The 24,677-nt window shown below is 46.9% G+C and overlaps 1 protein-coding gene and 2 long non-coding RNA genes across 3 annotated transcripts; 2 read left to right on the forward strand and 1 right to left on the reverse strand.

Annotated features, from left to right (window-relative positions):
- Positions 1 to 3,092: 3,092 nt before the first annotated feature.
- LOC135813735 (uncharacterized) lies at positions 3,093 to 4,623 on the forward strand. The gene is made up of 3 exons (XR_010553118.1): positions 3,093 to 3,216; positions 3,482 to 3,919; positions 4,544 to 4,623. It is a non-coding gene; the product is annotated as an uncharacterized LOC135813735 (long non-coding RNA).
- Positions 4,624 to 5,374: 751 nt separating this feature from the next.
- LOC135813636 (mucin-2-like) lies at positions 5,375 to 15,302 on the forward strand. The gene is made up of 2 exons (XM_065326698.1): positions 5,375 to 5,862; positions 14,013 to 15,302. Exons 1-2 carry the CDS (start codon positions 5,403 to 5,405, stop codon positions 14,873 to 14,875), a joined length of 1,323 nt encoding a protein of 440 aa, XP_065182770.1. The 5' UTR covers positions 5,375 to 5,402; the 3' UTR covers positions 14,876 to 15,302.
- Positions 15,303 to 22,603: 7,301 nt separating this feature from the next.
- LOC135813637 (uncharacterized) lies at positions 22,604 to 24,158 on the reverse strand. Its single transcript, XR_010553061.1, has 2 exons — positions 23,861 to 24,158; positions 22,604 to 23,101 (listed from the first exon to the last, which is right to left on the reverse strand). It is a non-coding gene; the product is annotated as an uncharacterized LOC135813637 (long non-coding RNA).
- Positions 24,159 to 24,677: the final 519 nt, after the last annotated feature.

Raw genomic sequence — 24,677 nt, forward strand, 5'->3', positions numbered from 1 at the left:
CGTGTACAGTAAGTGGCACGTGACAAACTCTCCGACCAGTAGCACTGGAGTAGGTTGTTTAGGTCCCGGACTGAACTGTACAAAGAGTCTTTCACAAGCCAACCATTGCTTGGCATTAGGGAACACAATGTAGCGTGTGGGGTACCGGTGTGTGCCCGCACTCAGCTCGAGCCCAGAACGAAACAGCAGTTAGAATGTGGCCGGAATGGGTAATGGAAACGGAAACATAACGACCATCAAGTGGTTTTCTTTCCTCTGACTGAAGGTTTCTTGTACGATCATCTTCGTACATCTCTTTCTAGCCCACTTGCTTCATTTTACGTGCATGGTATGCCTACACGCATGCATGTACACTACTCACTAGGATGGTCACCGCTTTCACGACAAGACTGTTGGATGTACAATTGTACATGTAATGCTTCTGAGCTGGAATACCATACAGTATACAGTATACAGTATTCGGTCTCGACCAGCCATGAATATTATGCAGTTCCTGTCGTGCTCATATCGTGTTCACCTCGTGGCTCGCAAAGCGCCAGGAGTATGCGCGAGGCGCTTTCACGTCGTCCACTATAACTTTACTTGGTCTGGTCAACATCATGTGAGTGCTGATCACCAGCGAACGAAGTGTGGAGACTTGTTTCCTTTCTTCTGCAAGGATGCAGACAACATTGCCTGTAGGTTTCACGATCGCGAGGACTTCGGCTCGTAGGCCGGTCGTTCAACGGTCATGCATGTAGTGCGTAGTCGCATTCCATTTCAGTGCATTACAACGGAGGAAACAACATCGTGAGGCGTCGTTAATTAAGTGACTGCGCCGGTATGATCGATGCAATGTTTATGAATATGAATGCAAAATGGTAGAGGAGACTAAATACATGTACACATGAAAAGCGACCTAATCAATTGGATTGGAAGAATAAAATAGTTCTACCGTTGATGGAGTCACTGATAACAAAAATCGAGTTTATTGGTAAAGCGACCAATGGGTGTTATCCGAGCTTTTCTGGTGAAATATCACTAAGCTCTGACCGAAGCGCCGAATGCCACCTGCCTGGTGCGGGGGCGTCTTCAAGAGTACATTATACTCAGGACGGTAGGAATTCTGGAATCTATACAAGTTGTTAGTGCAACTCTCTTTCATGCCTACGGGCATATAATGGAACTCCCTCACAACGAGTAACGGTAATGGAGCCTGGGTCACCGCATGTGTACTGTGGTCGAAGCATCTGGAACGCGCCTGTAAAAGGCAGTCCAGAGCGAGGAGGTTGTCCACATTTCTCCTGTACTCTCTAAGCCTTTGAAATCGTCTCCACTGTGGGTTATTAGAAACTTAACCATGATCATCACTAGCCTCTTCATGAGAAAGAAATGGAGGGGGGTAAGAATGCACTGTTCCTACGTAAAATGGAGAGGATATCTTCAAAGAGAAATGGTCAAAGCTGACAGGTCAGTGAGAGGCGTGTGTATGATCCGATGCCATCAGGTTTGGAAATGGCGCGTGCACGCCAGGAGTGCGGTGGGTCGATGCGAATATTATGGACGCCATGTCCTGCTCGCAGACCAAGCGATAAATACCTGTACAGACAACAGTATTTGTAGTCTGAACTTAAGTGTGAGGCTGGGGATCGTGCGAAGAAAGTAAGTTAAACGTGGGATGATGGATATGATGAATGTATGTTCTACAACAGGCTTTACTTAGTTTAATTGCATTTCTGCTAGCAGCTGATTTCATTATTTTGGAAACGTTTTCCATGCTGACACGACCGAGGAATGTGCCTCGGCGTGATGTTACGCAGTGCTTTCAATGCTGCCAGGTTGAAATGACTGATTTCTAAATCTATCCAGTCGTTGGCGGTACTATAACGGTTATTTACTTGTGCACACTCGACAGAGTATACAAGAGTAGTCACAGGAATGGGTAGTGTAGCGTGAACGAATATGAGTTTATCACACGCTTACGCCAGCAATGATCTGTCCCATTTTCACCATGATAAGAAGGTACACAGCGGCCCCACAGCGCCACATGAAGTTGTATGTTTGTGTGCGGCGAGCAACGGAAATCCGCGCTGTGTTTCAGTTTCGGCAACCGACTTCCACTGCTCTCAGGAGAAAATTATAAATATCATGGGCGAGTGCAAACGTGCGCGGCACTCTCCTGGACGGCTCCATACAGAGCGAGAAAAGGGCGGAAATCTGCGCTGGCGAGTACGACATTGTGTGAAGCTAGGGAGTGTAAGACCTGGGTTTGCTCCTTACCACTAAATTGCATTCCTATTGCAAAGTAATGGATAAATCAAAGAGCCTGATGCCGCTGTAGCGCATAACGACAAAGACAAAGGCTTGCATAACAACAGCCACTGCAGCACAGCCTGAACGAATGGGCTGCGACTACTTGTGCCATCATCTACTTGATTTCGTCACATTGTGAAAGAAGGGCTTTAGCAGTACGTATTCTGGGGCTGGCCTGCGAGCTGTAGCACTTCATCAGTGCAGCATCACTCAGTGCAGTGAAGATGGATAGCCGCACCACAGTCACAGGTGCGCCAGCCACATTCCATTCAGGCACGACTTTTGCCATGAAGATCACAAGCCAAGTACGAGTGGTGAAGATATTGCACTGTTGCTTCCCCAGCACAAAGACTACTTGCAGAACAGTTACTGCGTGATAGAGCCTAGAAGTCAAGCTGGGGCACTTACGCCACTACGCCAAGCGTGGTAGATCAGCCGAGACCTTGGGGCACCGCGTAAGACATCTCTCACAAGCATACACTGTCCGCACTCCCTCTTAGTACTTACTCTTAGTCCTAGTCCAAGAGTCTGACTCTTAGCCTACTCGTACCGGCGAAGCATGGCTATAACAGTATGACTATGAGGATACTCAGTACCTGCGCGTATTCCATTCATACCATCTGCCGGCTCCGGTGGTAAATCGAACCCATGCGAACCCATTTCCAATACCGACTTTTGCAAAACGCGCCAAGGAGACATTTTCAGTTGGATAACTGCACCCACCGTTCATATCTTGCCGGGGCAAGGACATGACTACATGAAAAACCCTTGTTGATTGGATTCTCCACAGTTGAGATTGTCCGTTTATCATAATCTTGACTTTCAACCAGACACACTGTTAACACCCCTGGCGTTACAGGTAGAATCATTTTGTGTCTCCAGTAAAGAATCCGCGGAGCAGTCCTTGTGGGACTGGGGCGCGAAGTAAGTTCCTCCTCCGAACCCCTGCTTATTGGTCGCTGATTAGCCACCTGACCTGATGCGAACTAAAATATTTTTTAGTTGTTCTTCCTTGCGCGCGTTTCGCGCGCACGGTTGATCTCCATCGAACATGATTGTGAAACATGGAGGACGAATAAAGTGTACACTGAGGGTACACACAAGAAAACGAATGTGCACAAACACTTCCTGATAGACGATGTACGATTTGTTCTCTATTTTCCTGTGCGTGTTTTTTGATCTGCTGCAGTGCGATATGACAAGTGCGAATACGCCAGGCAGTGCATCATCAGTTTTCAAAGGCTTGGAATTGGCAACGGCGGTAACAGCGACTGTGAGCCACAGAAACAGCAGCAGCAGCAGCAACAGGGTTACAAGTGCACAGGTCTCGCCGTCAGCGGACAACAACGCTACTGTGATGTCCCCAGCTGCAGCGTTTCAGTCAAATAATCAGCGTGCGACAGGCTACAGCATGGGAAAGATCGAGACAGAAGATAAGACCACCCTCTTTCGACCCTGGGACGAGAAGGTCGCAACAAAAGCGACGATAGCACCGAAGAAAAATCCCGCTGAACGGCGTCGTCGCAGTTCGAGCAAAGACAGCAAAGAAGTAACCCAGCAGCGCTCCCACAACCACAGCGATGAAGTACACAGCATCCTCTACAAGTGGCTTCGCGACAACCTTGTTGTAAGATGACGATCAACTCTCCAGACACATTTTCTTTTCTTCTATTATCAACTTCGTAGCCTCTGTGTGATATCGGCTAATAGAGAGATCCTTCCAGGGGACTCTAAACCACCATTTCCGGAGCCCGCCGAGGTTGTTTGCAGAACAATTGGGGAACTTATAATAGGATGAAAGGCCAAGTGAACTAGTCTGTAGTTTCAATTGTCAATGAACAAGGCAACACACTAGCCATCTTGTAACTTTCGAAAGTCTATCTGTCACATCAACTAACCAGAATTTCCGAGAAACAGATTTTCCCGTATGCATCTTTCCCCCAAACCAATGAACAGATGAAAGTGGTAGCTAAAGGCTTTCCTCATTCACACCCGAAGGAAAAATGGAGAGCTTCAATGCTTGACAATCCTTTTCCTGTCCTGATCTGACCTGCAGACAATGAATCCATGATATGCAGAAACACTACTCTGCGTATTCTGAGACTAAACCAACCTGCACTCTTTTCCGCACCATCCTTTACGCTTTTATTCCCCAGTGAGTCCATTGCTATTAGGCCTTACGCCTGTTTTGATTTCCATTTTAACAAAGTATACAACAACAAAAACATTGCGTTTGGATTTGTTTCTCCAGAAACCCTATCCAACCATTGCAGAAAAGAAGCGACTGGCTGCCAAGACAAAGCTCCGATATCGACAGGTTTCTTACTGGTAGGGAATGGCATACTTGGCTTCTTGTGTACTGAGTTCCACGTGTCTGCAAGCAGATCCTACTAGGCTAGCATTATCATCATCTCCTTGCATTGTGTATTGCTAGGAAACCCCAAACAATCTTGTTGTGAAAGGGCTTTCATGTCAAAACAATTGTCTAAATTGCACCTATTGTCGTTGTGATGATTGGCAACTCTTTGGCTACTTTGCCATTGTGTTGGTCGCTAACGTTGACAAAAACACAGGCACAGACACAAATGCTCTCTCCCTTCTCTCTCTCTCTCTCTCTCTCTCTCTCTCTCTCTCTCTCTCTCTCTCTCTCTCTCTCTCTCTCTCTCTCTCTCTCTCTCTCTCTCTCTCTCTCTCTCTCTCCCCCCCTCTCCCTATGTCTGCCTCTCTGTATGTCTCTCTCTCTCTCTCTCTCTCTCTCTCTCTCTCTCTCTCTCCCCCCCTCTCCCTATGTCTGCCTCTCTGTATGTCTCTCTCTCTCTCTCTCTCTCTCTCTCTCTCTCTCTCTCTCTCACACACACACACACACACACACACACACACACACACACACACACACACACACACACACACACACACACGCAAACACATACACCCAGAATATGTACTCTTTTAAACGCTCAGGAAGAAGCAATTTGCTGCTGTCAGGTCACATCCTGTACATCGTGAGTTTCAAATTCTGCAATGTAATCGACTGACCGTGATTATTCTGCTGGACGGTTTGTGTGAATTGTGACAGGTACACTAATGCCCGACGTCGTCTGGTGCCGAAAATGATTGAAGCAGAGAACAAGCGTAGAGCCGCCTGTGACCAACCGCCACTGAAGGTCGAAGCATTTACGATGAGCAACTGCACATCTTCGTCACCATGCTCCTCAGAGGAATCCGCTGATGCTAAGACCGACTATACTTTTGCATCACCCACTGATATCCCCATGGAGACGGAGAATTCTCTCGCACCCAGATCTCTCATGCTCCCATCCCCTTGCAGTATTTCAGACAAAAGCACGAGCACAAGGAGTAGTTCACTGCCTGCCATTGCCTTCAGTCCGGTGGGAGCAATCAGTGCGTTGAGAGGAGCATTGCCACATGCACAGCCCATTGCGTGGACAGGCGACAGGGCAGCTGAGCCCGCCAGTTCTCCCAGCCACAAGTCAACATCAGCTGCTGCTGCCTGTCATCCCTCCTCTTCTTGCCATTTGGAATCATCAGCAACAGCACGCATTTCCAAAGGTCAGTCAGGTGAAACATTTCTAAATTCCTTTTTTTACTGGGAATTTACACTAACAGCTTCAAAAGCCACCAGTCAAGGAAGTTATTATACTATGCAATTACCCACCTTGCTATGGATGGCCGTAAAGACAAGCAAGGTCTAGTAGTAGTAGTAATAGTTTTTATTGTTTATTGAACTCCCAACAGACCGAGCCTTTTTATGGCCAACCCGGCTAGGAAGTCCCAGGAACGAGTCCTGTCGGGGTTGGACCACGTCTTTCGTTTTCTAACAGTTCACTTCCCTGATTGTTTACTTTGAACTTGAAGTTTCTTCCATGCCCGTTACCGTAATAATGTACATTCTGTAATTATTATGGTATGGGATGGATGGCAAAAGAGCAGTGAGTTGCATTTCACCAGTTTTTGCAGACCAGGCTAACTAGCCATGGGTGGACACTACGCCAGGCAGTTGCACGATAAGTCCATAGCTGAGTCATGAGATTTCAACGACAATTTCCTTGACCAGAATGGCTCTCTTTGGTGTCGGAGAACGTGCAAACAGCTGTAGTTTTTTCTTTTGCTTGTTTTTTTGGGCTTTACCACAGTCATAACTACATGCATTATTGGTCAAAAGCTGGCGATGTTCAGGAGAATTGAGACCACAAATTTACACTCCAATGATTACCTGACTGACTTACTATAGTATTTGACTGCAATTAAAGTGAAACTAGGCAGCCATCAAAGAAGCGTTTTCCGAATGCTTTTCATCATGGCACTATGTTAGGATCAGTAGGAAAAGAGCTGCGGTGATGTAATGCTTAGCAGTATGACGTCGCCGCATCAGTAGATCTCCATTGTGTTCACTGAGGGAAAAGGGAATTGAATGTTCTTTGATACAAACTATTTACTTGGCATCAGTATGTTCATGTCCCAGTACAGACAGTACAGACAGTGCAGCTTGTAGTAGAGTTGTACTTGGTGATCCAACACACAAGCATGAGAATAACTCATCCAGAGGAGCTGAGCAGTGAAGAGGCATGCGCTGGTCTAAACAAGACATTTCACCAGAACTCTGACGAATCCTCAAATCCAGATAATGGTGTACTAGCTGTGCTAGTACTTGTTAGCAACAATCCGAACCAGGGAGTCGTAAAAGCCCGGGAGAGGACACGGCACACATTCCCAGAAAACATCTTTGCCTCGCGCTGCCGGGGAACGCTGCCAGGGAACGGTGTTGCGAGGCAAGGAAATTATTATTTTCGAAAATTGTGATGTCTTCTTGAAATACTAATTGGGACATTCTCCGATTTCTCTTAGAGCACGGAGACGATTGCTCCGTCGAGTCTTCTGATCTCTATTTTCATCCTCATCTTCCAGCTGCCTCACTCATTCTCTCTCAGTTTATCGAAGTTAATTTATTCTGAGGCGATGGAAATGCAAGACAAATCCCTAATTGTACTTCACTTTTATTTGAGTTGGGGTGAACGAAATGAGATTTGTGGAAAATGACGCCACTTCCCGTGTTAGCCGCTGGTCGTATCATACAGCCCATATTCCATTGCAGGTGATGGGCCAACGTTCGTGTTGAGATCCGCTGAGTTTCCTCGTACTCGTGGAGTTGAATTTGTGGCAGAAATTGCACTGAATTGCAGTCAAATGGTTGTGAATGAAACGAGATTTGTGGAAAATGACGCCACTTCCCGTGTTAGCCGCTGGTCGTAGCATACAGCCCATATTCCATTGCAGGTGATGGGCCAACGTTCGTGTTGAGATCCGCTGAGTTTCCTCGTACTCGTGGAGTTGAATTTGTGGCAGAAATTGCACTGAATTGCAGTCAAATGGTTGTGAATGAAACGAGATTTGTGGAAAATGACGCCACTTCCCGTGTTAGCCGCTGGTCGTAGCATACAGCCCATATTCCATTGCAGGTGATGGGCCAACGTTCGTGTTGAGATCCGCTGAGCTTCCTTGTACTCGTGGAGTTGAATTTGCGGCAGAAATTGCACTGAATTGCAGTCAAATGGTTGTGAATGAAGCGAGATTTGTGGAAAATGACGCCACTTCCCGTGTTAACCACTGGTCGTATCATACAGCCCATATTCCATTGCAGGTGATGGGCGAAAGTTCTTGTGGAGATCCGCTGAGCTTCCTCGGCGTACTCGTGGATTTATGAATTTGTGTCAGAAATTGCAGTCGAGTGGACTTCTGTGCGTGTGTTGTGAGTAAATCGCGACGGCTCCCTTCCTTCAGCATCGTCAAAACGCAACATAGAGCATTATTACGCACTCGTTCCATGATTCATGATAATGCCTGGATTCTTTTAAAAACAATCAATGTGTGTTCCCTATCTATCTACATTGTACATGGTTGCAGGTCGTTATTTATAAATCTTGATAATTTCAACACTTTTCTACTCGTATACTGAGTACGCGGTGACTTGAGCCGTTTAGGAAACGGAAGTCTTGGCGAGTGTACAAAAGGTAAACCTATCATTTGTACTTCATAACGGAATTGTGCACAAAAATGCACACACACGTTCGCGTGCACACACACAAGCACACACACAAACACTGTACAAACACACACAAAAGTACAAGCACATGTGCACATACACACGCCTCCCCCCCCCCCCCCCCACACACACACACACACTCAACTCCCCACCCCTGTACTGAGTCTGACAGACATACAATCATGTTTATCCTTCCTTCGCCACCAGTTTCGGATAATGGTGTCAACAACGAGTTGTAAAATATTGGTATTTTAGGACTCCCTGCCCTGAAGACAAGCACAGCGCCGTGGATCGAGCAGATCCGGCCGCGCCGGCCTAGCGTGCTTCACTTTCTGGCCGAGGCAAACATCGTCCGCGTGCGCGCATCCCGTGTCCTCTCCCGGGCTTTTACGACTCCCTGATCCGAACTAGCGCACACACTGCACTGCATTGCTTTGTACTGCATTCAAGACTGACGTCATGCGCTTTGTTTTGCTGCGTAATCACAAATGGCACCAGCCCATTTTTGCGGAAAAGAAAAACAAATCTTGCTTGCCCTGTTGTGCTCTTCCAGACAACGGATCGTGCTTCAGCAGTGTTTCTTTTCCTTTCGTAGCTTTGCTGCCAGCCCGAGTGTCACCTCGACACTGTATTTCTTCAGTATGTCTGACCTTACTGTCGACACTGTCAAGGCAATGCCTTGCCAAGCCCTCCGCGGCGAGCCTTCTCAGCGCGGCTTGAATCCGAAAGGAAACTTAGTAAAAGTATTTTACAGGACCGTTTGCTGGCACAACTAGCCCTTGGTAGTGAGGTCTGCTCCGGCCAGGAGAACCAGCAACATGACAGTGCGGACACGGCTCGCGAGCCCAGAAGCCCGACGTGCACCAATGCCTCCTCCGCCAGCTCAGGTGACGCGGGCTCAACGGATCTCTGCGCTCCCGTACGGGACGAGGTGTAGTCGGCTTTGTCGGCCGCCATTTTATTATTATCGGAGAGCATTGCGCCGCTCCTCACCCAAGGCCAAGGCAATGCGTCAGCTGCCGCCACTACGCCAGGCCAAGCTCCTGTAATCCACCCGATCAGCCACCTGCACCAGCTGTGCCCAAGGCTGTGCAAGAACGTATCTTGCGAGGGGAGTTCGTAGATTTTTCAAGTTTGTTGCCTGAAATTCTTGCACACTTCCGGCCCAACATTCCGGCTGGTGCACAGCCCGAATAACGATAGCCAGCTAAATATCGTTGAGTCGGATGACGCGAAGCAGGTGCGTCGCAAGGTTCACGATAATTACACATGTAGCTACCCTGCTCGAGGCATGGACCACATACATGTCTGTTATCATGGCTGCTGCCCTACACCGCACTGCTGAACTGATTGCGTACCAGCAGTTGATCCTGACTGCTAACTGCCAGTTCTTCCCAAGCGCGTGGCTAGAGTACGACCGCCAGCTGCGGATGCTCGTGGCCCATTAACCAGGCACGAAGAGGTTGGACACCATCGACGTGAACCTATGGCAGATAGCTGTCACAGGCCATGCACACCCAAAATGCGCTCAATGTAAGACGGTCCATCCAGGGGCGGTTTGTGTCCTTTTCGTCCCGAAGCCAGCAGCATTTACCTCCAGTGGTCGCAACCATACCAGCGACGGCCAAGAAATCTGCCGCAACTTCAATGGAGGTCGCTGTTCTTCGTCGTCGTGCCGCTTCTCCCACACCTGCAGCCAGTGTGGCAAGGACCACCCATGCATCATGTGCAACCAGCAGCAGCGCGGAGCCAATCGGCCACCCCGCCGCTCCTAGCAGAATGGCTACTGAATCGCTTGACTCGGTACGTAGCTTCTTTCCTATACACTCTGCAGACACCACACTGCTAGCTGACCACTTTGCCCGCCTGTTACGTAACCACTCAGATCAATCATGTGTTGCGTATGTTCTCCATGGCCTGCGCCGTGGCTTTACTCTTGGATCTGCCGGCCAACACGACATTTCGGTTTTCTCTAATAATCTACCATTGGCTTTCACTCACTCGGCATTTATATTCGAGCAATTAGCTGCTTCCTGCGCCCGCAGCGAGACCACAGGCCCATTTCCGTCACCTCCATTTCAGTTCATGCGCCGCTCTGGTATTGGTGCCATCCCCAAAAAGAACGGCAAGCCGCGAATGATCCACCATCTGTCTAGTCCGGAAGGCACCGGCGCGAACGACAGCATTCCTGCCGAGCCGCTCTCTCTGCACTACGCGAGCATTGACAACGCGATCAACATCATCATGTCATGCCCACAGCCTGTGTATTTGTCCAAGCTCGATGTACGCAGTGCATTTCGGCAGATCCCAGTCCGCCGCCAGGACTTCGCTGGGAAGGCTCCTACTACTACGAGCGCTTTCTGCCTTTCGGCCTCCGCTCCAGCCCAGCCGTCTTTGACTCAGTAGCCACAGCAGTCAACTGGATCATGCAGCACGAGTTTGCTATAGATCACCGGCTTCACTACCTCGATGACTTTCTCGATATCTCCACTGGTTTTGCTGCAGCCAACCAGCAACTCACCATCTCCCCTCCGGGCGTTCACGTATCTCGGCACTCCTCTTTGCTCCATCCCAGCTCGAAGGGCCATCACCATCATTGACCTTCCTTGGTATTGTCCTAGACTGCGAGCGCCACGAAGCTCGGCTACCAGAGGACAAGCTGTCCGAGATCCGTGCGCCACTCATGGCTACTATCAGCGAGCGCAGCATCGGCCAGCGTCAACTCGAGTCCCTCCTGGGGAAGCTCACTTTTGCTGCCCGAGTCATCGTTCCTGGACACACATTCATGCGTGAACTATGATCAGCGTGCCCTGAACTGTATCTGTGTATGCGAGGGCGGTGCATAAAGCCCACCTTGAGAATGGGTTTGCCGGCCCCTTAGTAGATGCGTGGCTTCTGAAGAGGGTGTTGAAGGGCATCCAGCGATGCCATGGTACGGCTGGACTCACCCCTCGCCTTCCTATAACTATGCCAATCCTACGACACCTGACGGATGCACGCCGGAAAAGTAGTATCCTGAATGGCCATGACAAGCTGCTCTACCAAGCCGCCATGCTGCTTCTTTGGATTTCTTCGGTGCGCGGAATTCACTAATGGCATCACACGGGGCTGTACTAGCTCCCCTGGTGACGGACGCCTGCAACTCTTCCTGCTTTCATCCAAGACGGACCCATTCGGTAAAGGCGTTACTAGTGACATTGGCCCGTCTGTACCGCCGTACTGCCCGGTCCGTGCCATTGTTAGCTACCCATCTGTCACTCGTCGCGAGGGACCGGAGCAACTCTTGTTCGTACTCTCGAACAGACAGCAGCTGACCAGGCAGTCATTCACAGTAACAGTATGGTCTCTTGGCGCTGCGGCCGGTGTACCATCCCAGTCGAACTACTCCGGGCATTCGGTCCACATTGGTGCAGCCACCACCGCTGCTATGGCTAGTGCCCCCGACTCCTTCTTCCGAGTGGCAGGTCAGTGGAAAGAGCGATGCGTGTCTACGCTACATCCAGACTACAACAAGCGCATAGCGCCAGCTATCGTCCCGGCTTGCTGCCGTGCCATGGATGCCATGATCCCCAACTCGGGTGAGTAATGAGCTACTGAACTCTAGCTGCGCAATGCTTGCCTGTGCTGACATTAATTGACCCTTGCTGTGCGTCAATAGTGCTTAGCTAACGGAGTGCTGGTTTCATGGGTCCACTCTCACAACTGGTGTTATCTAGCTATTTGCTGCGGCTCTGCCTTGCGCTATATTACATCCATTTAGCATTGCAGCTCTACGTTGAGCTAACAGCAGCTCTACTTTGAGCTAACAGCAGCTCTACTTTGAGCTAACAGCAGCTCTACTTTGAGCTAACCGCAGCTCTACTTTGAGCTAACCGCAGCTCTACTTTGAGCTAACAGCAGCTCTACTTTGAGCTAACCGCAGCTCTACTTTGAGCTAACCGCAGCTCTACTTTGAGCTAACAGCAGCTCTACTTTGAGCTAACAGCAGCTCTACCTTGAGCTAACAGCAGCTCTACTTTGAGCTAACAGCAGCTCTACTTTGAGCTAACAGCAGCTCTACTTTGAGCTAACAGCAGCTCTACTTTGAGCTAATCGCAGCTCTACTTTGAGCTAACAGCAGCTCTACTTTGAGCTAACCGCAGCTCTACTTTGAGCTAACCGCAGCTCTACTTTGAGCTAACAGCAGCTCTACTTTGAGCTAACAGCAGCTCTGCTCTGAGCTAACAGCAGCTCTGCTCTGAGCTAACACCAGCTCTACTTTGAGCTTCAAACCAGTTGTTTCGAAACCAGCACTCCTCAATCCAAAGATGCCTCTTTGTTGACTTGTTTGTGTGAGGGATGGGGCTAATGGTGTACTAGCTGTGCTAGTACTTGTTAGCAACAATCCGAACTAGCGCACACACTGCACTGCATTGCTTTGTACTGCATTCAAGACTGACGTCATGCGCTTTGTTTTGCTGCGTAATCACAAATGGCACCAGCCCATTTTTGCGGAAAAGAAAAACAAATCTTGCTTGCCCTGTTGTGCTCTTCCAGACAACGGATCGTGCTTCAGCAGTGTTTCTTTTCCCACCATCCCTCCCTATCCAACTTATTCACACCATCATAATATTATCGTACCCACTAACCGGGTCCACTCTCACAACTGGTGTTATCTAGCTATTTGCTGCGGCTCTGCCTTGCGCTATATTACATCCATTTAGCATTGCAGCTCTACGTTGAGCTAACAGCAGCTCTACTTTGAGCTAACAGCAGCTCTACTTTGAGCTAACAGCAGCTCTACTTTGAGCTAACCGCAGCTCTACTTTGAGCTAACCGCAGCTCTACTTTGAGCTAACAGCAGCTCTACTTTGAGCTAACCGCAGCTCTACTTTGAGCTAACCGCAGCTCTACTTTGAGCTAACAGCAGCTCTACTTTGAGCTAACAGCAGCTCTACCTTGAGCTAACAGCAGCTCTACTTTGAGCTAACAGCAGCTCTACTTTGAGCTAACAGCAGCTCTACTTTGAGCTAACAGCAGCTCTACTTTGAGCTAATCGCAGCTCTACTTTGAGCTAACAGCAGCTCTACTTTGAGCTAACCGCAGCTCTACTTTGAGCTAACCGCAGCTCTACTTTGAGCTAACAGCAGCTCTACTTTGAGCTAACAGCAGCTCTGCTCTGAGCTAACAGCAGCTCTGCTCTGAGCTAACACCAGCTCTACTTTGAGCTTCAAACCAGTTGTTTCGAAACCAGCACTCCTCAATCCAAAGATGCCTCTTTGTTGACTTGTTTGTGTGAGGGATGGGGCTAATGACTGAGTACTCGACTTGTGCTCGTTTCACAATCGTATAAAAAGTGTGACAGATCTCTACTGTCTCACCTGCATTGTGTGCCATGATTGTATGCATTGGATACATGGTTATCGTATCAGCATTGTCATACACTACGAACAGACCAATGTCTCAGCGGATTCCATTGCGGGTCAGGTGGAGTTTGTATTCTCCTGCTAAATCCATTCATGGTATGGGTGCACAGTGTGACAGGAAAATGTAGCACCTGCTCTGCCATGGGCACACTGCTGCTGGACAATTGCTTCCACTGTTTCTTATATTCTTATGTTTAAAATATTTCTCGATATTTGATGACATTGTTATCCTGATGTGCCCTTCTTGTATTCAGGCGATAAAGGCGATCGTAAAGCCCAGCGCCCAGCAACCCTACTACCTAGTCACTACATTACTGTACAACAGCAGCAGCAGACTAATGCCAGCCCTCCATCTCACTCGGTTTCTAGCATCGCAACACCAGTGCACGCAGAGCAGCCCGCACCGCCTGTGCAGCCTGTACAACCGGTACCCAACATAACCATTGCTCCACCTGCTCCACCTGCTGCATCGGCAATGATTGTACAGGCACCCACAGTGAGCAATACAGCGATGTTTAGCCCGGCCACAGTGAGGATGCCGTTCCAAGTAGTGCACCAATTCCCAGCAGCACAGCCAGCAGCAGTGGCAGCAGCAGCAGCGCCAATGTACAAGGATCCTTCTACACTGTCGCTGGCCCAAGCATCCGGCTCAGCAAGGTTCCTTCCCAGCAGTCATGTGACAGTTCCGAGATTGCAGCCTCTCCATGTGATTAGCGTGATTCCCACTGCCTCACCGATGCATATCCCAGCCAGCACGATACCATATCCGCCTCAGCATGCAATGCAACTGGCACCCGTACAGGCAGTACAAACAGTTCAGCCAGCTCAGCAAGCAGCAGCAGCTGTAGCACTACCACAACTGCAGCAGCAGCAGCAGCCGCCGCAGATCATGGTATTGCAATACACACCCACCACATCACCCAACCATCCGGACACTGCTGCGGCCGTATCTGTGGGCCATGGATCCACTGCATCCACTGCCCAATCATCGCCACAGTATCCAGTTGTTACGAGTACCACACAGTATAGATCAGCTGACGGTCAGCTGTATCCCATTGCCATTGTGCCTGCTCCTCAGCAAGGTATCCCAGTGACCACCATCACACATGACACCTAACTTAAATACAACGTCCGCTCCAATACAGGCTTACAGCCCTGAATAAATTCAATGGAATAGGAGATGAGTTTTTTCGCCAGCACTGAGCAATGTGCACTGAACACCAGCCGCAGACCGTCTAATTTAAAATAGCCCTGTTGTTTACAATAGCCCTGTTGTTTGAAACACCATATGTGTACTTTAGGTTGTTTTGTGATCCTGAACAAACCGTCTTTTTCATGTCCTCGCATTTTTAAAGTGAACAATTTTGATCTAATGTGGAATCCTGCACTTGTTGACAAGTCACGGCACACATTGGTGTATGCTAATAATAATCCAACGTCATCACTATTTGGCTGTGCAAGTTGGACTGAGGGCCATGTGCGGCGGGAGTGTAACTTACTGACATCTTGACAATAATATTGATAACCCTTCACTACTTTTTCACTACTTTTCTTGTTATTTCCTGTAATGTATGATTCACTGTGGTATGGTACGTGCTCATTGTTTAATAATGCAATCATAGCCACTGTTCAATGAGCTGATTGCTCTTGTACTCCTATTTTTAGTTTGCGGTAATTTATGACCATGAGCTTTACCACGGACGTGTTGTTATGCACATACTTCCTTCACTCTTTGAGAAATCCTCTACGAAATTTCACCAAAGACGTTTTCAAGGACAAAGGAGAAGTGAGTTCATCTTAGCAAATGTTGCCATGACTCACAATTTAACTCGGATACTGAGCCAATAAATATAATTAAAATAGACGAAATCACAGGGAAACGAGTTATGAAGCAACTATCCACGACCGTTACAAGATAATAAGCAGTCTGGTCGTTGAATCGGTCTCAGTAAAATGTCAGTTTTGTGCCCCGTTATCGCACTCTCCGAAGGCTGACTGCTTATTATCTTGTTACAGTCGTGGATAGTTGCTTCATAACTCGTTTCCATGTGATTTCGTCTATTTGAATGACTCACAATGCACATATTTCCCCTAATTTGACAAAGTTGTGTTTCCTGAACATTCAATGGGGAATTTCAAAGGATATTTTGGTCAAACTATTGACTGACTTGAGAGAAAAAATAATATTGCACCATTCAAACATGATAGTCACGGTATGCAGGCATTCAGCCTTTCAGGGTGGCACTGCAATCTCCACAAGAAGTTCAATTATATTTTCTTAACAATACATGTCACGTGACGTTTTCACTTGTACAGTGTAGGTTGTAATTTCAATGGAGTCCAGTCCAATATTTGATGTTCTTCTATCTTGCGGGATATACATGTACATGTACGTGTACTTGTTTAGAAGTTATTAGAACCATCATAGGGAATTCTAGTTGTGAAGGTTACCACCGATACAATGTGATCAATAGTTTCCCCTGAGGAACGCACAATGTCATGCAGCAGCCATTCGAGTTCTTCTGCCGCCCCCCCCCCCCCCCCTCCCTCCCACCCCAGCCTTACCGGTGGCAAAACATACTTCAAAACATGTCCATATAATTCAGTTCAAGATTTTTTTAAAGAGCAAACTTCGTAAGGCAGGGAAGATGTTGCCTTTGGAATACAATGGGTTTCAACTTGAAGTGAATTGTATGTCGCTGGGATCTATGGGAGAGCATAACCACTTCCATAAAAGATTATGATGATTTTATCACTTGCTTTGAGTACTCGCCGAAACATCAATCAGTTGATTGCAGGAAACTGAATATGACATAATAGTACGTCGTGGCTGATACATGGTAGCTATTCTGGTATTCCGGGATCGTTGCATACGAAGCCTCAAGTACAAGTAGATGGACACTAATTGCGTCAGGCACTGTGAGGGCACTACGAGATCTCCGTAGTGTAATGGGTTCATTTCATGCACAGATAACAATAAGGCATTGTTCTGCAGCTGCACGGCTCACTTTAGCCACTTGCATAGCCCATAGTGTACTGGTGCAGCCTTTCCACCCACTTTCCCCTTCTGCATATCAGAAGTGCGGGTGCTCTCGTTTTGCAGCCCACTACTGGCACTACTACTAGTACTACTCGTACATTGTCATGATTGTCACATGTAGCATTTTGAAAAATCAAGGCGAGTGTCCAAACCCTGGGCCACGGGGGATACAGTGCAGTCTTGGGCATTCAGTCATAAGTGTCAGTATACGGGTACATGTACATGACGGTTCACATGGCTTGTTTCGTATACAATCATGTACATGTAGCTGTATGACTGACATAATTATTAAAGGGGAAGTTAAGGCAAAAATTAAAATTTCACCAGTTGTAGTCTTCGGGGTGCTGAGTCGAATGGTCTTGGTCCGAGAAAGCTGAGACGCTCCCTTCCTACTTGAATCCCAATCGAACTCGCGCACTTCCACCGAAACTGGGTGACTGCGCCCTACTACAGTGGTGGCCAAAAGTTTTGACCCACCCCATGGAATCGTCAGTACAGCCCAGTCTGGCTCCTAAACACGCCGTTTTTGACTTCTTTGAGGCCAAAGCCGATTGAAACTTGGCAAGGACACCAAAATTTGCAAGAATCCGTTGTCAACTGAGATTTGTGATGGATCACCATACATTTGGGTGGGTCAAAACTTATGGCCACGTGACCAAATTTTGCTCTACCGTACCGTACGGTTTCAAAAAAGTTGTCAGGCTGATGCACGTGCCGGGAAAGTTGAAAATCAACACTTGACTTCTCACTTCGAGAGTTTGCGATATCAAACTTGATTATTTTGACGACGGAGATGGTATTTTCAGCCAATTTAGTGAACCGAGGTCAGATTAGCAAGGATGTGAGGGAAATGGTCGTGAAGCTGAGTGTTGACGGTCTCTTTTGGCGTGGTATCGCTCCTCTGTTGGATTTGAGTAATCCTACGATACGTAGAATTGTCAGGAAACAAAAATTGACTACATTTCACCACGATCAGACCGACCAAGAGAGACCAGTGCAAGACAAGATCGCCACCATATCATGAAGTCAATGGCGAATCGCCTCAAATCCGTCACTGCCTGCGAGCTGAGATGGTGAGCGACGGTGATAACGCGATTTCTGTGCGTTCTGTGAGACGCAAGTTGCAGAGAGCAGGCCTACGTGGCTGTATGGCCATCAAATGGCCCTTCATCAGTGCTGTGAATAGGGCGAAACGCCTTAAATTTGTATAGACGCACAAGGACTGGAGCAGTGATGACTGGTGGTAATTTCTGTGGACTGATGAGTCTAAAATCAACCTCAAGGGCTCTGGTGATGCAGTTTACGTCAGGAGGTGGACAGGATAGGCTCTGGCTGGCACATGCACCCGCAAAACTGTGAAGCGCCGCGACGGCAATATCAATGTATGGGAGCCATGGCCAGCAACGGCGTAGCGCGCATTTGCCGGGTGATGGATACGATGAATGTGGACCAGTACCTCGCATCATCCGAAAACATGTTGTTGCTGAGCATGATGCAGCTTGTGGGTGGTGCGGGTGGTGTCTTATGGCCGCAAACGCTCCGCAAACAGAACGGAGGCGCGGCGGACGGTGAACGGCATCACCGTCCTGACATGGCCCCTGCAGCCACCTGACCTCAATCCAACTGAGAATCTCTGCAAAATTGCTGGGCTGAAGCAGCACGATGTCGAAATCACCCCCAGAAACCAGTATGAGCTGTGGCGAGTGTGCCGGGAGGCATAGAAGTTGATTTCTCCTCACGAGCGCAAGAAGATCGTCGATTCAATGCGGCAGTGTATGCAAGCGATCATCAAGGCCAAGGGAGGGGTTACAAAGTGGTGGATGTATCTGGAATAGGCCGGGACTGACTTCTAGACTTTAGTTTAGTTGAATACTTTTTAGAAATCACACTATTTCGTGTATCCTGTTGGCGGTTTATGATAGTGCGGGCGTTGGCCATAAGTTTTGACCCACCTTTTACATATACTTGACCACAGTAGTCCCCAGATGACTCCGTGTTTCAGCATTTTTCATTTCTACTTCACTATTCAGCCTGATTCAGAGGTCCTCAACCAAAAATTTAGTAGCTTACAGCCCAAACCTTCAGAATTCGAAAAATCTGCATGGTGGGTCAAAACTTTTGACCACCACTGTAGATGGGGATTTGTATGCAAAATGTCACTAAAAGCGCCATTTCGTTCTTATAAAAGCACGGATGACCGCGATTGGCCCATATGTTGTACTCTTTTGGACGCTGAGTCGACTGGTTTTGGTCCGAAAAGGCTGCGATGCAGCATTCCTCCTTTATTCCCAATCGAACATGGTTGAAGAAGCGGTCACGTGCTCCTGGGTGCCCAAATCACCTGGTCACCACGCCAGCAGGCGACAACTTTCACACCAAGGTTCAACTCGAGTGACAGGACTGCACCCAAAAAAGGTCAAACAGGCTACAGTCCGTTTCAAAAAGATATTATAGCAATAAAAACTGCTTTATGGCAGTTTTCTAAAAAAAGTTATTGTGTTCTAGTCCATGGACCCCGTCTAAAAAGTAAGAAATTAACGAAATGTGATAGCCGAAAATTAAAATTTCACACAAAACCTCACAATAATCACAACACTTGAAATGCTGCTTTCAACACTAAGCTTGTACTGCACCAACAATTGGCAACATGCATGCATAGGAAAGAGGATCACGAGGGGAAAAGGTCTTCTACATGTAAATGTAGCTTTTCATTCTGTGTGTGATTATTGTGAGGTTTTGTGTGAAATTTTAATTTTCGGCTATCACATTTCGTTAATTTCTTACTTTTTAGACGGGGTCCATGGACTAGAACACAATAACTTTTTTTAGAAAACTGCCATAAAGCAGTTTTTATTGCTATAATTTCTTTGGTTTTTTCTGTCACCAATCAATGGAATGCCCTATATCAATATGTACTAGTAAATGATGGCCTTCACATCATATCAATACCGTATTATCAAGAGTACATACTTATGTACTCTTGGTATTATACGCATTGATGTGCAAGCCTTTTCTTGCAGAAAATGGCACTAGCATAATGCAATTGCATGTTGGAGTAGTGGTCTGGTGGTGGTGATACTTTTTTTATACAGAGGTCATTCTGTGCATGTTGCAGCTTGCTGTTGCAGAATTTCATGACTCTGTCATAAAATTGTCTTGCCTTTCAGATATTTCAGATTTCCCCACCCTCGATCAGATTTATTTGAGAAATGTAGGCAGGTGCGTGTCGCAGATGTTTTTGTTGATTCTGTGTTTATAATGGTTTATAATCATGGGTTATCGTGATAAGGTCATCCTGCATCATATTGCACTGAATTGGTAATCCTGTTGATGTCGATACAACTTTTTGAAGTAGTTCAATGACTTCAAACTGTTAGTCCACGATTTTCTAAAACAACACAGCAAAGGAGGAACAATAAACATGTCTTAACATATAAACAAATACATTGCTGAGTCCGACACCTCGTTCCAACAACTACACTGATCCTGAAGATAAAAGGGGCAAGGCTATGGTTGGAGGTACTGAGAGATAAACAAGGCACTCCACAATAATAAAATCTTACACATCTTTTGGTGAGTATGAATGATATCCAGTCGAACCTCTTTAGGATGAACACCAAGGGACCGATGGTATTTATTCTGTGAGTTTGTCTGAACCTATTTTATAACCAGTGAATACAATTATTTCTCCAATAGAAATACGAATAGACTTCTTCTACAGCGAAAGATTCTAAGCCACACCGACTCATTGACTCGTCTCGTATGAAACAAATGAGTCACTGAACCTTTCTTTAGCAACATGACGACAACTGAAACAGCAACAGAGAAAGTACGATACATGTACTCCACATTCTTGCAGGTACTACAAACAGATTGCAGATCGTAATTCTTGCTTTGGCGGCACGAAACTGTATTTGGGGCAGTGCAATCTCGGCGGTACTCACAAATCAAAAAGCCCAGACTCTGGAGATTTTCCCTGATATGCGAATTTATTTTGCAAACTCGGTCAATGGGTCCTTGAACCTTTCCCTCCAGATTGGGAACTGCCAACGATAGTATGCCACTGACCACTGCCTTCCTTGTAACGTACTAATGTACAATGAATATGAGTAGTTCGACAACACATCTAACATAAGCCTTACCGTCAAGAAGGTGAACTCGCGTTCTTCGCACACTGTAGACAAGGGCAAAGAGATAAAAATGGATCTAAATCCGAATAAGATCAGCACACGTTTCCGTAAAATTTAATGAAAGGGTGAGCACAAGCAAATGAATCGATCGAAGGAAACCGGTCAACTCAGAGATCACCTGTCATCGAGTATTCCGTAAAAGGAGGCCTCGGCAGCGGAAAAGCTAAGTTTAGAAAAGAGATCCTGTCAGCTTTTCCATTATTTATTGCATTCCGCCCAAAATCAGCACACTTTTCGTGAATGAAAGAGTCAACACAAGCAAATGAATCAGAGGGAACTGGTCATCTCACCTGTCATTGAGTAATTTTCCGCGAAAGGAGGTCGCAGCAGCGCCGAAACGAAATAGGCCAGGTCAGGAGACGAAATATCCGAAACAGGTCATGCAAGAAGCAGTTCCAAAGAAGGAAGTTCCTCGTGCATGCACATCCGAAAAGGCAACAACAAAAAGTCTGCAATACACACGCATGCATATGCGGCCAGCCGGCCGCGCGATAGGAGCCATGGACTAGCTCCGGCAGCTCCCTGGTCCAGGGCCAGGTACCGAGCATCTTACGTAGAAACTTACGTAGCTATAGCTACGTAGACAACGTGTCTGAATAGCGGTGTCGTTAGATAGCGCCATGTGAACACAATAATAGAAAAGCTGACAGGATCGCTTTTCTAAATACAATGGGGCTGTTAAGTGTGACGTCACGGCTCCTTCGATACGCATAGCAACGGAGAGCACTGGGGACAAACAAAAGTCGCGTCCTCTGGATGGAACCAGATGTCAAGGGCAACAGCATCTAAATGACTGGAGAGACAGCAGTTTTTCTTTGCTTTTTCTTCAAGCGATTGTTGTCGCTCTTTACTCCTTGTTCTTTCCTCTACAAAACTCCTGTAGTCGTCGAGTGCCTTCATGATGGCTGTGAAATTGGCTGCCCACAGTAAAACTCCGTGTTTGAGAGTGCTTTGAAGATGTTTCGCGTCCTGATGGATCAAAGTATGAGCGCTCCTTGTGGATTCGAATATAATTATATAGGTGAGTTGTTCAAGAAATCAGTGTCTTCTTTCTGTCTCTGCCCTCACGCTGGCACAATATCAGCCTCTATATCCATGACAGCTCGCACCTCCCGTAAACTGCATGACTTAGATATATTTTCGCCCTCCGTGGTGATTGAAGACCCATGGAAGAATTTATTATGTTCAGTATGATGTCCTAAGAATATAAAATAAAATAATTCTAGGGAATTGTCATAGGGTATTTTTGGAAGGATGGAGACAGAGAGAGAGAGCACTGTTTGAAGTGTTTGTCTCACTGTAATTACTCCAGATTATTGAATGTTGTATGATCTACTCTATATTTTCCACAATGGTTTTTCCTGATTTGCGGGATCTCTTCTTTTGCTGTTTGGGTGTTTACAGGAAGTGGCTGTCTGGTGTAACTGCACCAGATCCTGGGGAAATTAAGACAGATGCAGAGGCAGGGTCGTCCAGTGATGCAACACTGCCGTTCTGTGTGCAGCGTTTCCGCTAATATCCCCGGCGAAAACACAAAAAAGACGAACACGTGAAAAGACTACAGTATTGACCGTTCTACTAATAAATGCATGACTGCTCCGACAGTCGATAATCGAAACACAGAGCACCAGCATGATGTTTTCATATTGGGAACCACACAACAGCTCAATTCTCAAGCCCAAAAATTGATGAATACAAATACAGAGCGACGCAACAAGAGATCATCCGGCAACCAAACAAACCTGGGTCTAATGCACTGAATAGTCCTGAAATACGCAGGCCAGACAAAGCAGTGCAAGCACATAATGTTACAAGGTACATGCATTGCAGAACAAAGTGTAACCAAAGATACACAGGGTTATAGCTGCACACTTGTGCATGTGCTCGCTCAGCCCAAGAACACACGATCATGATGATAGAAACAATCCGGGGGAAACACGCTAACACCGAAGTAAGCATCAACACGTAAATAGTGCAGCCCTGAAAAAATTACATTGACATGTACATTGGTGTGTCGAGTAGTGTCAGGCTTGAATAATCATCCAACCAAGACTTCATCAGGTCCCAGACGCTGAGATCGCACGCCGAATGTGAAGTGCATCTAGCCTTGAACCTGTCGCACAAGGCACACATATATGGCAAAATGACATCCACTCTGATTATTTCCAGAGGCCAATCATAACAGAACACAGAAATGAAACCACGGGCTCAACCAAGTAAACCCAAAGTTAGTCAAAATAATCCATGCAGTGCTCTTTTAATTGCAGCGCTGATTGCAGTGTTGCGTCATAGCCCGATACCCGCTGAGCACAGACACAACCCCATTCGTCAGGGGCAAAACATACTCTTTTGGAATAAAGTCATAAAGTACAGCGTTACAATGACATTACGGACACCTCGTGCAAATGCAGGGTCTGTTCATCTGGCCGACTCGGCCACGCATGAGAGTGTGTGCATGTACATGCGCGCGCGCACACACACACCATGAATTCGGTGCGTATGGTGTACCAGTTGCGGGACAATGAAGATGGAATCATTATCATGATGTTACATGTACATCTACAGTGTATGTTTGAGTGTAAAGTAAATTTTATTTTATTGCACATTTCTTCGACACAACTAATTACTTATTTCACATGTTCGCATTTCTCATAATCGATCCACCTGCACTCCGTATCAGTCGAGGAAAAATTCTCCCAGATATACACTAGTCACCACAGCTATGTGATGACATTGGGATGGGCCCCAAGCACGATTGCACTCTCTAGTTACAATAAATTTGGCCAAATTATCTGTGAAGACAAAATGCAATGCATAGCGGCAATCGATGGATGAAGAGAGAGTATATCTTTCCACTTGTTCAGGAGCTTACCTTTTGGAGTTCACATCGTTTACACAATCTCTCATGCTGTCTTGCACCTTGGTTTTGTTGACCATGGATACGCCATCCCAGAAAACATTCTACAGGAGCTACTAATGCAGAGCGTTTTTCACGCTCGATCTCGGCGATCTACCTTGTCACGCCAATAAAATCCTCCGTGACACTGGCTACAGTCACAAGAGACGTCTCAGTAAGGTAATGAGCACGACAACATCGTCGAGATCAAGGACAAAGAGAAAACAAAACACTCACTGAAAACAGCAAAGAAGAAACGAAGAAATGTACACGATTCCTACATGTATATGTTGCCACTGACAACTGGTTCGGTGGAGACGACGCTACTTTTGTTTGTCCCCAGTGGGATCGTTGTTATGCGTATCGAAGGAACTGTGACGTCATCACTTAACAGCCCCATCCTAGATCCTGGCGATCGCTCGTTTGGCGTCTTACCGTATGGGCACTCGACTCGAGCGCTGCCTAGCGCCTGGAAAAACTCACTGTGAACTCGAAGAAATATTCCGCGCGAAAGCAGGAAAAATGACAACTCACTCACGTTGACACAGTCATGTACGTCTGGTTTACAACAAACGAGTTCTTCCTCGTATCGAGTCAGAGGACATGTCGAAACGAAAGTGTTGTAAATGTTGACGAGCTGCATGGGTCCGTTTTGTGACCAAAATAGTTTCTTTGAGCTGCGATGCAATCTCCATTTTAGCTTGCCGTGGTTGGCTATCACCTGACCTCTTATGTTTATTGGCAGTCTTCGGACGGGCCAGGAGATGTTGAATAAATAAATAAATAAATAAAT

The sequence above is a fragment of the Sycon ciliatum genome, chromosome 4 (assembly GCF_964019385.1).
Source record: "Sycon ciliatum chromosome 4, ocSycCili1.1, whole genome shotgun sequence".
Classification (NCBI taxonomy): Eukaryota; Metazoa; Porifera; class Calcarea; order Leucosolenida; family Sycettidae; genus Sycon; species Sycon ciliatum.

Excerpts from the sequence above, each read along its gene's own strand:
- LOC135813636 (XM_065326698.1), top strand. The coding sequence starts at position 5,403 with ATGATTGAAGCAGAGAACAAGCGTAGAGCCGCCTGTGACCAACCGCCA. Across the intron at positions 5,863-14,012 it reads AACAGCACGCATTTCCAAAG|GCGATAAAGGCGATCGTAAA; the intron begins GTCAGTCAGGTG and ends TCTTGTATTCAG.